Consider the following 13,143-nt stretch of genomic DNA (forward strand, 5'->3'; position numbering starts at 1 on the left):
GTGTGTGTGTGTGTGTGTGTGTGTGTGTGTGTGTGTCAGGAGCCCTGATGTACGTGTGTTTATAGCAGGAGCCCTGGTGGTCTAGGGGTCACACACTGGGGTGCTAACTGCAAGGTCAGCAGTTCAAAGTCACCAGCAGCTCCTTTCTACTCCTGTCACCTGTCATTGTCTCAGAAACCCACAGGGAGGGCGCTGTGAGCAGCATCCACTCTATGGCACTGAGTTTCGTCTTCCAGTGTGTATATATGTAAACACACACACACACACAGAATGCCTGATTTACTTCAAGGGCCTGGAACACTCCATGTGGGGGCCCCAAGTCCAGAATCCCCGGGCCCAGCAGCAGGCCGGAGTCTGACCCGTGGGCCAAGGGCCAGGAGAGTACAGAGCGCAGGGAGAGCTCTGGTCTGGAGGCTGACAGCGCTCAAGGGCAGGCCCCCTCCAAGGGCGGGGTGATGGCACCAGAAGCCGCCAGCCCTGAGCTCGTGCAGACCCCTGGGAGCCAGGGTGTGGCCACACTGACTCACAAAACAAACCGCTGATTAAGGGGGGGGGGTGCGTAAGAGAAAGCAGCTGGGCGCCCTCTCCCCACCCAGGCCTGCACTGAGATCCAGGCCATCAGCATGGAGAAGAAGCACATCTTGCAGCAGTGGGCCACCAGCCTGTTGGGGATGAAGCACCGAGATGCGGCTCACAAGACCATCCTGGACGCCCTGAGGTGCGGGGAGCTGGGGGGCGGGCACAGAGGCACACCTGGAGCCCCCCTTGTCTTTGGACCCCGCTGTGCTCCAGCTCCCAGAGGTCTTTCTGGGTGGGGAGGGAGTGAGAGGCGATAATCACACCTTGAAGTTGGGCTTCAGCCCCTATTGCAGACAGTGTGCCTTAGACACTGCTCTGCCGCAGACTGACCAAGACTCCATCCTAGCACCCTCCAGGATGGGGTGGTCAGGGCGTCAGAGGCCCCCTTGGCAGGTGGTGGCAGCAGGGGTGGGTGTCTTTGGGCCTGAGTTCCCATGCAGTCATCCCTGTTCTGTGGCGCCCCACCCACCCCTGGGCCGGGCCGGGACTGCAAGCTGATGGGCTTCAGGTGTAGATGGCCAGGCTGACCCCTGAGCTCCACTCGGTGGACCCCAACCTCCAACTGGCCAGTCAGCAGTCAGGACCCCGCCAGCCGTCCATAGTGCATTTGTCTGCTCGGCCCCCAGTTTTAGTCACACTATCTGGATAACTGTGGCTTGACCGAAAGTCTTAAAATCAGATGGTGTGATCATCTACAAAGTGGTTCTGACTAGTCTAGGTCCTTTATATTTCCATACACACTTTAGGATAGCTTGCCAATTTCTTAATTAAAAAATAGAAATAGCCTCCTGGGATTGCGATTGTAATTGCATTGACTCTTTAGATCAGCCCTGGTGGTGCTATGGGTTAGGTGTTGGACTGATAGCCACATGGTCGGTGGTTCAAATCCACCAGGGAGCCAGGCGATGTAGAGAAGTGGTTCTCAACCTCTGGGTCCCAACCCCTTTGGGGTCGAACGACCCTTTCACAGGGGTTGCCCGATTCATCACAGTAGCAAAATGACAGTTATGCAGTAGCAACAAAAATAATTTTATGGTTGGGGGGGTCACCACAACATGAGGAACTGTATGAAAGGGTCGCGGCATGAGGAAGGTTGAGAACCACTGATGTAGAGTCTGGGGAACCCTGTGGAGTGTTGCTATGAGTCGGAATCAACTTGATGGCAGTGGGTTACACTTGACAGCATGAGTGCTCTGCCCCAGGAGTTGGTCTCTCTCCAGGCTCTCTCTAGGTCTCAGGCTGATGGGACCCTGTGTTAGTCAGGGTAGACTAGAGAAACACATCCACAGAAACTCATATGTATCTAAGAGAGTTTTATTTGAAAGGTAAATGTACATTAAGAAAGCATCCCAACCCAATGCTGGCCAAGCCCACCAGTCCAACATTAGCCCATCTGTCCAACACCATTCCACAAAGTCCTCCTGTATCCCACAAAGCACACGCAATGACACCGGCTGCAGGAGGAAAGCCGAAACAGTGTGTAAGCATCTCAGCGCTGGCTGGGATCCCATGAGGCTGCTCCAGCACCCAGGGCTGCATCGGGGTAGGTCCATGTAGCTTCTTCTCAGGGATGTCTTGCAGGAAGTGAGCCTTGCCAGCTGAAGCAGGGAACTGGCTGAGGCAGCCGCACCCTGATCCAACCATCACAAAGCAAGAGTCCTGAGAACTAGAAAGGGGTGACTCACTGAGCCATTTATCCCTCCGCCCTTCAATTAATCCCATGTGCTTATCGGCCAGGCAGGTCAGCACAATAAACCTTAACTATCTCAGACCCACTGAAAACAAAACAAAGCACCCCCTTCCATCCGTCTGATTCCAACTCAGAGGGACCTCATAGAGGGCTTCTGAGAAGGGCACTCGTTGGGGGAGCCCACAGCCCCCTCTTTCTCCCTTGGAGTGGCCAGTGTGTCATCCCCTAAGCCACCAGGGATCCCTGGACTTGACCTGGCTTCTAGCTTTTTCCATCGGCAGTGCACTGAGGGGCAGGAGCAGCATTGAAGTGAGACTGACCAGACCCCCTGCGCAGCTGCCCCCGGGTGCTGTGGGGCTTTGGGGAAAGGACACCAGGATCTGCGCTTCCCTATCCACATCTGTAAATGCTGGGGCGATCACACTTGCTTTCTAGAAGTGACTGTCGAGGTTAGAGAAGCTGGCAGATGTCACATGCCGGCCACTGCCCCCTCCCCCTTCACAGCAGTGAGAGCCTGGGACTTGGGCTGTGCACCCGCAGACCCTGCCCCAATCTAGCTGAAGATCGGAGCTGGGTGTGGTGTCTGCAAAACATGCATTCCCTAGTTTCTCTCTCTACACGGAGGGGGGGGGGCTGGAGGGAAGGTGTCCCATGGGGTGTGTCCAACGCCCCCTCCCTCGTGCGTCCCTGCCAGCACATCACTGGTCTTCTCTCTCGGTCCGGCAGCGAGTGCCAGCATCAAATGAAGTCCATGGATGGGGAGATAGAAGCATATAAGAAATCTATCATGAAGGAGGAGGAGAGGAACGAGAAGCTAGCCAGTGTGCTGTTCAGGGTGGACACCGAGGCCCACCTCATGCAGAAGCTGACCGCCCAGTGTCTGGCCAAACAGGAGGTCCTGCAGAATGAATTCAACACCTACAGGCTGGCCATGCAGGAGCTCGAGGACAAGCTGGGCCAGGCCCACCAGGTGCGGTGGCGGAGCTCCCCTCCAAAGGACGGGCGGGGGGGCCTCTTGGCAGGGAGCCTCGGAGGCCACGTCCCTCCCTGCCCGTCCCTTGCAGGAGCACGAGGCTGTGGCTGCCGATCTGAACGCTGTGAGCCAGGCCATCCAGTACGAGATGAACACCAGGCGGAAGGTGGAGGCCTGCATCTTTGAGAAGCTGCAGGAGCACATGACCTCCAACAAGATGACCAAGTACTTCAACCAGCTCATCATCAAGCTGCAGAAGAAGAAGACCAACTTGGTGCGAGGGCTGCCAGGCTGGGTGGTGGTCCTCAGGCTCGAAGGGCAGGCGCAGGGAAGCCCCGCCCCCCAGAGGGAAGCCCCGCCCCCAGCAATAGAGGCCACCGGACAGGCTTGGGGAAGCCCCGCCCATCAAGTATAGGGAAGCACCGCCTCTTGGTTATAGGGAAGCCCCGCCCCTCAGCCATAGGGGCCGCAGGCCGGTGTGGGGAAGCCCCGCCCCTCGGCTATAGAGCAAGGAAAGTGGCTCTGAGCCGAGCCGCCACCCAGAGACCTGCCTGTCTGCTCCCATAAGCTTAGCACTGAGAAAAGCCTCGCGGGCAGGCAGTTCTCAGTCCCGGGGTCACTACGGGTCTTCACAGCAGGCTCTGGGTGGCACCAACTGCTCAGAGCTGGGCTGCCAGCCAGAAGGCTGATGCCCCAGCTGAGGCGCATCAGGAGGACAGACCTGACCAGCTGCCCTCTGCACATGGGAGCTGCCCAGAGCCACGCTCCACCCAAAAGACAGCAGCCCAGGAAGGAGGCGGGTGGGGGTTTGTGCCTGGCCTTTCCGGTTCCCACTGTCCCCCACCCCCGTTTGTGCTGCAGGGCACAGACAGGCACAAGAAAAAAACATGGCACACGACTGTAATCCCACCAAACAGGCACCAAGCCCCCTGCCAACAACCCCCCTGGGCAGGGCGACTGCCCCAGCGCGAAGGTCTATGCGCAGGCAGCCTCCCTGCTCCCTCAGAGTGGCTGGTGGGTTCGAACCACCGACCTTCTGCTTAGCAGGCCAGCTCGTAACCCACTGCACCACCAAGGCTCCTTAAGGGGAGATGGCCCTGTGCTTCTACCGACCCCCAGCAGAGGGCAGTGAAGGGCCCCCAGGAACTGGTGGGTCCCTTGATTTCCCACCTGCTGGAAGCCCAACTCTTGGAAAGGGGACCTTTTCCCCTAACTGCTCAACCCCTCACACTTGGGGGCCAAGGTGCATGCGGAGAGGTGCTGATGGGGGATGAGTGGGGGTCCAGTCACCAGAGGGTGTCTGCTATGCAGAGACCCAGGAGGGAAACTGCCTGGGAGCAGAGCTGAGGTGCGGGGAACACAGGCGTCCGAGGACAGTGAGCATGGGATACTGACAGGGGACCCAGCAGGGAAGGGATGGGTCCCCACCACCTGTGAACTTGGGGACAGGAGCCATCCTGCAGAGTGGACAGCCCCTCTGAAACCTCAGAAGTGGATGGCCACCTTGGACCAGCCTCAGCAGAGGAGAGGACCCGGTGGGGTGGGTGACAGGCCACCTCGGATGACAAGAGCCCATTGGGGTGGGGGGCCATGAAGGCTGGCACTGCTGCCAGACCTGATGCTGGAGGTGTCTGTCCCAGGTGACCAGGGCACGGAAACATGGGGCGTGCTGGGTGTCACCATGGTGACTGTTGGAGGCTGAGTGACACTAGCAGTTATTTCAGGAGGAAGAGCTGGGGTGCCCCCCCCCAGGAAGGGCTGGGGGTCAGCAGGAGCCAGAGGGGGTGCTGAGAGCCAGGGCCACAGTGAGCAGAGGTGCTGGCTGCATGAACGGTGAGGGCTTGGGTGCTGGGACTGTGACACCGAGGCGTGGGAGCTGAGGCCACACCAGGAGCAGCTGTGTCCCAAGGGCTGAGACAATGGGAAGACTCCCACCCCATCCCCATCCCTACGCCCCCAGTCCCCCAAAGTGGGTCTGGCTTCATCGGAGGGCTGGACGTGCAGGCTCCCAGGCTGGGAGTTTTCACCCGCCTTGTAGTTTGGGTTGCTAACTGCTAGGTCAGCAGTTCGAAGCCACCAGTCGCTCTTTGGGAGAAAGGTGAGGCTTGCTCCTCCCATAAAGAGCTAGTCTTGGAATCACACCAGGGCCCTCCTACCCTGTCCTGTAGGGTTGCTTAGAATGGGCATGAACTCAATGGCAGTGAGTTGGGGTTTTTAATGTGTGTTCCCAAGTATTCTTTTAATAAGCCCTCCAGCTGTGAATCGGCCTGCGGAAACCTGTCTTCTCTGACCTGCAGAGCTGAAAGGGGGCATAGGGGTGGACTACAGGGACCTCTGGGGTGGCAGGAGCGCTGCTGAAAGCTCTCAGTCAGCCAATAGTCAGACTCCCAGTGGCCGGGAGGGAGGGGGCACAACAGAGAGCCCTGCTGCCTGGGAGAGTGGGCCTGCTTGTTGGTGGGACCTTACCGCCGGTTTAATGAGGAAAGCCCAATAGGGTCACCCCCTTCTACCTGTTGGAAGCACCGCTTCAAGCAGGTCCTCCTTGTGGGGGTGATGCCGACTCCCCGCTCTCGAGATGTGTATCTGGAAGTTCTCCCGATAGCTTCCCCAGCCCCGCCCCACTCAACCTGCAGGCTCCCCCTGGAGCAGGACTGGGACGGGCGCACCCACGACCTTCCATTGCCTCATGCAGGTGACACACCTGTCCAAAATCGACGGCCAGATCGCCCAGACCACGCTGAACATCACCAACACCGACTGCCGGCTGGAGGGCCACCAGAAGGTGTTGGCGGAGCTGGACAAGGAGGTGAAGAGGCTCACCGAGCTCATCGCCAACAGCGAGAGCGAGATCTCCCGGCGCACCATCCTGATTGAGCGGAAGCAAGGCCTCATCAACTTCTTCAACAAGCAGCTGGAGCAGATGGTCTCCGAGCTGGGGGTGAGCCCCAGGGAGTGAGGGGGCTTGTCTTTTCAGGAACTCTCAGCTGTGAGGAGTTAATGAGGATACAGCGGGGTGGGGGGTGGGGAGGCTGCTGGGTGTGGCCAACGAGCAAATGCCAAAGGTTGGCCCTGGGACCCCCACCCAGAGGAAGCTTGGGAGAAAGGACTGGCCACCTGCTTCCGAACAGACAAGCCATTGGGCTGCTCACTGAAGCCCCCCAGCCACTGCACAGGACAAGGGTCAGGCTGTCTGCTCCCCCAAAAATCCGCAGCCTCTGAAACCCCAGGGAGCCCCTTCGACTCTGTCATGTAGGGGCCGTGAGCTGGAACCGAATCCAAAGCAGTGTGTGTTGGTTTATCATAATTTCATTATCCCGTAGGGGGTGGGGTGGGGTGTCCAACCAACCATTTGGGGGGCCATGGAGAGGAGGAGGCTGTGTTTGGGCAGGGGGTGGGGGCCTTCAAAGAACCGAATGGAATGTTCTCACAGTTCTGGGGGCTGGAGGACGCCGGGCCTCAGCAAGGCCATGCTTTCTGTCCACCTGTGCTGTCTGTCAGTGCTGGGGAGAGAGCCTTCCTGCGCCCCTCCAGCTTCTGGTACCCCGGCGCCGGTGCCTTGCCTGTCCTTGGTATCTGTCTTCCCACTGTCCCTGTGAGTCTCTCTCTCTCTCTCTCAGCTCCCTTCTATAAAACAACCTTCCCTGCTGTCCCTGTAAGTCTTTCTCTCTGAGCCCCCCTTCTATGAAACACCCCTCCCTTGAGTCTGTCTCTCTGGGCCCCCTTCTATGAAACACCCCTGCTGTTGTGAGGGCTGTCGGCCCCCACTCGCAGCTGCCTGCCCCCCAGCCATCCGCACACACTCTTTGTTTGTGTCTCAGCTCCGTGTTGCAACCACAGAGCCAGTCCATCGCTGACACCCCCACCCCCACCCTCCGCCGAACCCCACTTGCAGGGGGAAGAGCTGGGGCCCCTGGAGCTGGAGATCAAGAGGCTGACGCGGCTGTCGGAGGAGCACACGGCCAGCGTGACCCAGGCGCAGGTGAGCTGGTTGCGTCTGCAGCAGGACATGGTCCAGGCCACGCAGCAGCGGGAGGAGCAGCTGGCCGACCTGGACCTGTTCAAGAAGGAGCTCCGCATCCTGGAGCAGAAGAAGCTGCGCATCGACAGTGAGTGCTGGGGGCGCCGCGCTCCGGGGAGGGGCTGTGCCACTCTACGACGCCACACGTGTCACCGGGTCATCCTTCAGAAGGTCCCCCTGCCCCTGCTCTCGAAAGGATCGAGGAGAAGTGGTGGCAGAGGAGTCGCGCCACCTTCCTCGTGGTTTCCGTCACTCGCACACACTGCCCCCCTCCTCCTCCCGCCCCCGCCTCACCCAAACCGCTTCCCATCGATCCTTCCGAGTTGGTTGTAGAGAACAGGGGCAAGGGACTTTTTGTGCCAAGAGTCCCTTCGATATTTATGACGTCATTCGGGTCAAGCATTGTACTGTTGTTGTGAGGGGCCGTCGAGTTGGCCCCAACCCATAGAGACCCCACCTGTGCACAGCAGAGCAAAAGGCGCGCCAGCCTCACAGTTGCTAGGCCTGAGCTCAGGCCTGCATCCATCCTGGCCTTCTCCGCCTTCCTGCGCTCCACTTGACCAAGCGTGATGTCCTTCTCCAGGGACGGGTCTCTCCTGACCACATGTCCGAAGTCTGCAAGGCCAGGTCTTGCCGTCCCTGCCTCGAAGGAGCCCTATGGCTGCACTTCTCCCGGTACAGACCAGTTGGTCCTTTTCGCGGCCCACGGTACTGTCAATATTCTTCTCCAGCACCACAGTTCAAATGCATCGAGTCTCCTGGGGGCTTCCTTATTCAGCGCCCCACCTTCACGTGCGTGCGTGGGATGCCGTGGAAAATGCCAAGGCTCAGGCCAGGCACACTCTCGTCCTGAAGGGGACGTCCTTGACCTCATGCACTGTGTCTTTTGATTTCTCGGCTGCTGCTTCCATGAGCATTGATTGTAGCTCACTCCGAGTGCGGTGGCTGCTAACCACAAGGTACGCAGTTCAAACCCACCAGCTGCTCCTCAGGAGAATGCTGAGGCTTCTATTCCTGTACAGAGTTACAGTCTCGCACCAGCAACTGCGCAGGAGAAAGACGGGGCTTTCTACTTCTGTAAACAGCTATAGTCTTCTGTAAACAGCTATAGTCTTGGACACCCGCCGGGGGTCACTATGAGTCAGCATCGAGTCCATGGGTGTTAGACCAGGTTCACTAGAAACAAATGCGGTGACACGCATATATGTGTAAGAAAGGGCTTTCTATCAAGAAGTCATTATATCAAGCATACATCCCAACCCAGTCCAGATCAGGCCCATAAGTCCAATACTAGTCCATAAGTCTGATACGAGTCCTTAAGTCCTTCTTCAAACTCACACAGCCACATGCAGTGATGCAGAAGGCAGGAAGATCACGGGCCGGTGGGTGCAAAATGTTGTGGATTCACTGGTGGTGGACGCATCTACAGGGCTCTTGGCCGCCAGCAGGGACAGCCAGCAGGAAGGTGAAGGGCAGAGAGAGAGAGGTTCCCAGGGCCTTCCTTACGAGAAAGCTGTGCCCACAGGAGGTACCAGCAGGCTGTGACCCGATTGACAGGCTAGACTCCGCCCCTACCCGTGGGAATACCTTCAAGTTGACATGAAATTATGTAACCACCACAGTCCTCTGCAGTGTGCCTGCCCTCCACAGTCCGTGTGGCTTTCCAACCCAGACACGCGTGTCTCTGTCTATTTTGCCCTTTGGATCCCTCAGGAGGGATCAGATTTAAGACACACACCCTCTCACGTAGGCTGACAGGCTCTTTCCGGACAGGACCACACCCACAAGCACTGGTTGGTGTGGGTGCTGGACCCACACAACAGGCCCAATGGTGCCTCCAATGACACCCTCGCTCACAGTGTACTGTCTCATGGGCCCGCATCCCCTGCCTTCCCCTGGCCGTCTCAGGTCCCAGGGGTCGGGACAGGGGTCCCTTCCGGGGCCACTATCCCTATAGGGACTGTCAGGACCTCTTTGGTCCCACCTGGTCATATTTGTGGGTCTTTGTGGGCCCTCCTGACCCGCCAGGCTGGGGAAATGCTGCCTGGATCAGGCCCTTCTCAGTCAGAACCACCCCCCTGCTCCCTGGAGCAGCCCGCCTGTCCGTTCTGTTCTGGACTGACCTCTGGTGCTGTGGGGACAGTCAACAGGGCTTTAGGCCACCTCTCAGAGGTTGCAGTACTTTCCCCCCCGGGCTGTCCGCTGTCCACCAAGGCCTCCCGAGTGCCCAGAAATGGGCCAGTCTTCCTAACCCAGGTTTCAGGAGATGCCGCCCCCCCTCTCCTGGCCTGGCAGTGGTGTAATTTGTGGGAGGGCAGGGGCCTCAGGAGTGAATGGACATAGGTCATGACCTGCTGTGAACCAAAAGGTTGGAGGTCCAAGTCCTCCTGAAGGCCCCTAGCAAGATCCCTCCGCCAGCGATCTCCTGGCAAAATCCCTCCGCTGGAAGTGCTCTCCGGCGCAGTTTGTTCCTTTGGGTTCTGGGCACCGGAAGGAGAGCGAGTCAGTAGGTAGCCCGGGGAGAGAACCCTGGCTGGCCTTGCAAAAGGTTGTCCTGCTGTGGTGGCCAGTCTCCCCAAGCCCCTGCCAGCACCTTGAGCCCCAGCCAAAGCCCGAACCCTGGCCAGCGCCCCGCGCCCCTGCCCCCCGTGCAGACAAGATCGCGCAAGAGAAGAAGGAGCAGAAGGAGGTGGAGCACCACATGAAGGAGCTGGACAAGGACCTGAAGCAGCTCAACGTGCTGATGAGCAAGAACCGGGGCAACTCCCAGGAGCTGCAGCAGGTCACCATGGTGACCGAGACCGAGTTCCTGCGCTCCCTCAAGGTCTATAGGCCTGGCTGCTCCAGGGGAGGTAGACGCAGGCCAAGACCCACGTGCTGCCCGGGAGGGGGCTGCGGCGTGGGGTAGCGCGGGGATGACTTTGACCCTGGGGCAGAGCTCTCCAGGGTGTCCTGCAGCCCTGGGTCCAGACATGGCCACCATGGGCTCTCCCTTCCGGAGTCTACCCCCAGCTGACCGTGCCCTGCTCACCCAGGCCGCGGAGCGGGAGAGCATGGAGCTGCAGGAGAGGCTGGCTCAGCTCAACGAGGAGAAGCGGTCCCTGCTCACCAGCCTGGTGGAGGCCGAGTGAGTGGTCCCGGCCTTGCCGACTCAGTGCCCCTTCGTGGACAGGCTGCGGGAAGCCCCGCTAGGGGCTGCACCGCACCATCTTCCTGGCTGCCCCTCACCTAACTGCGTGTCGGCGGGAAATGAGGGGCTTCCTTTGAGACCAATGTTTCTGAAAATACGATTCTTAGTATTTGCAAAGAAAGCACGGGCCACCCTCCCTGCCTGTGTCCTAAACAGTGGTCACTTGTGCTGACACACGTGTCATGCCGGCCCTCACCCACTCCCAGAAAGCCCTTGTTTTCTTTTCCACCAATGGGGTGGGTTTGTAAGGGCAAACCCCGACTCGGAGCAGAGTGTGGCGGTGAAACCTTGCCTAAAGAGAAGCAGCGATGGCCGTTTGTATGAACATGGGGAAACATTCTGAGGGTGCCCAGAGTCCCACGTGAACCCTAATAGGCCACCACCAAGCTGCCATTTGTGAGGGGCCAGGGCTGCGCACCAGACTCTGGTCGCCCCTTTGGCTTCTAGCCCTTGGGACGGAGTGGGTATAGGTTGGGCCGCTCACCACAAGGTCAGCAGTTCAAAATCACCAGCCACCCCTTCGGAGAAAGTGTAATCTTTCTATTTCTGTTAGGATTGGCAGCCTGGGAAACCGACAGGGGTAGTTCTACCCGGTACAGCAGTGGTTTTTCAACCTGTGGGTCGCGACCCCTTTGGTGGTTGAACGACCCTTTCACAGGGGCCGCCCGATTCATCACAGTAGCAAAATGACAGTGATGAAGTAGCAACGGAAATAATATTGTGGTTGGGGGTCACCACCCCATGAGGAACTGTATGAAAGGGTGGCGGCGTGAGGCAGGTTGAGGACCCCTGCTCTAGAGGGTCGCTGTGAGTCAGGACAGACTTGGGGGCAGTGAGGTGGGGTAGTGGTTGACCCGCAGGACTGCTTGAACAGCAAAGTGAGCAGCTGGAACCCACCAGTCGCTCCTAGGGAGAAAGACTGTCGGAGCCAGGACAGAATTCTCACAGCCGCGGCTGAATGGCTGAAGGGCCCCTGCGCCTCCCAATGAGGGCATTTCCAGGCAGCTCGGCCGCCAGCCCTCGCTGGGTGGCTGGGTGGCTAAGTGCCCAGTAAGCACAAGTAAGCCCGTGCTTACCTTACCCTTTAGGTAATCCGACAGTGGCACCCGCAGGGGCACGGCCATGCCCTTCACAGGTGGAAGCTGGGGGGCGCTGGGTAGAAGACCCATACCTCTTAGGGCCCTGGCGCCGCCCCGCCCCCACCGTCCAAGGCTGGGGGTGGCCCTCACCCCGCCGTGAACCCAGCGCAGAGGACTCGCCTCAGTTTCCCCAACCCTCACAGCCACTCCTACCCCCACAGGCACCAGATCATGCTGTGGGAGAAAAAAATCCAGCTGGCCAAAGAGATGCGCGCCTCTGTGGACTCGGAGACCGGCCAGGCGGAGATCCGAGCCATGAAGGCGGAGATCCACCGGATGCAGGTGAGGGGCGGGGCCTAGCGGGAGGGGGCGGAGCCGAGGGGGTCGGTGGGAACCCGGTGGACAGAAGGGTCCTAGCGGGAGGTGAAGGGGTGCCTGGTGGGAGGGGCGTGGGTCTGTGGGTGGGAGGCGCGGAGGAGGGGAGCCTGGTGGAAGAGATGGGACCTAGCAGGAGGTGAAGGAGGACCCTAGTGGGCGGGGCGTTAACATGTGGGCGGGGCGTTAGCTTGTGGGCGGGGCTGTGGCTGGAGTGGATTCCCCGGGCACTCACTGTGCTACCCCAGCGGGCCCAAGCGCAGTGCGTGGCTTGCGGCCCCTCGTGACCCACCCTTGGCCTGGCTCTGTGCCCCCTACGCCTCACGCCCCTGAATCCATCGCTAAGCGGCCTGCACGCTGTGCCTCCTCCCCGCTGGCAAACAGCTCTTGGTCTCACCAACACCGGTTCTCCACCCTACCCCCACCCAACCCACTGCCATGGGGGGCCTGGCTCAGGACGGAGCAGAGGGCTTCTCAGGCTTGAAATCTTTAAGGAGCAGACAGCCTCATCTTTCCCTCCAGCATCGGTTAGTGGGTTCCAACTGCCCTGCAGCCCGGCCCTTACTTAACCCGCCTGGCCACCTTGCTTCCCAGGCCCCACAGTCCGTGAGGAGCGCCAGCCCTGCTGACCTTCCCTTCCTTCGCCAGCAGCTCAGCTCTTTCCCATCGCGCACCCCTGGGGCACCCTCCCAGCTGCAGGTCGCCCTCAGCCCCTGGTCACCAACAAGCTCCTTCCCTGTGGATCTGAGGTAGAGCCAAGTTGGAGAGAGAAAGGCTGCAGGGACAATCCCTAAGGCACCGTGGTGTGGGGGGAGCCGAGACACACAGATCCGATCTGTGAGGCAGAGAGGAACGTTGGAAATCAGGGCCGCAAGGATGGCCAAGTGGCTTTCTCAAGGGGCCATTCGCTGGAGAAAGACGGGGCTCTCTACTCCAGAAAAGAGTCAGTCTTGGAACCCACAGGGGCAGTTCTACCCTGTCCTGTAGGGTCGCTGTGAGTCACCATCAACTCCATGTCCGTGAGCTTGTTTTTTTCAACAAGCACAGCTGAAACGATTAGACATCCTCACACAAAAATAAAAAAGAACCTTTATCCACAACTCCTATCCACCCACGAAAATGGACTCATTTACCTAAAAGTAAGAAACTTCCAGAAGAAAAAGAAAGAGAAAAATCTCTGTAACCTTGGGCTAGGCAAAGGTCTCTCTCTCTCTCTCTCTCTCTCTCTCTCTCTCTCTC

At 59.2% G+C, this 13,143-nt stretch overlaps 1 protein-coding gene across 1 annotated transcript in view; it reads left to right on the forward strand.

The window, feature by feature from the left end:
* CCDC40 (coiled-coil domain containing 40) overlaps positions 1-13,143 on the forward strand; it is a 36,187-nt gene that overhangs the window by 18,878 nt on the left and 4,166 nt on the right. The window contains exons 7-14 of the mRNA XM_013006270.2: positions 597-718; positions 2,996-3,239; positions 3,334-3,516; positions 5,935-6,180; positions 7,135-7,348; positions 9,915-10,084; positions 10,296-10,387; positions 11,751-11,871. Coding sequence (XP_012861724.2) covers positions 597-718; positions 2,996-3,239; positions 3,334-3,516; positions 5,935-6,180; positions 7,135-7,348; positions 9,915-10,084; positions 10,296-10,387; positions 11,751-11,871 — 1,392 coding nt within the window. The remainder of the gene's footprint in view (positions 1-596; positions 719-2,995; positions 3,240-3,333; positions 3,517-5,934; positions 6,181-7,134; positions 7,349-9,914; positions 10,085-10,295; positions 10,388-11,750; positions 11,872-13,143) is intronic.

Source organism: Echinops telfairi, unplaced genomic scaffold (genome assembly GCF_000313985.2).
Source record: "Echinops telfairi isolate 266 unplaced genomic scaffold, ASM31398v2 ScPeMD7_7458;HRSCAF=8496, whole genome shotgun sequence".
Taxonomy (NCBI): Eukaryota; Metazoa; Chordata; class Mammalia; order Afrosoricida; family Tenrecidae; genus Echinops; species Echinops telfairi.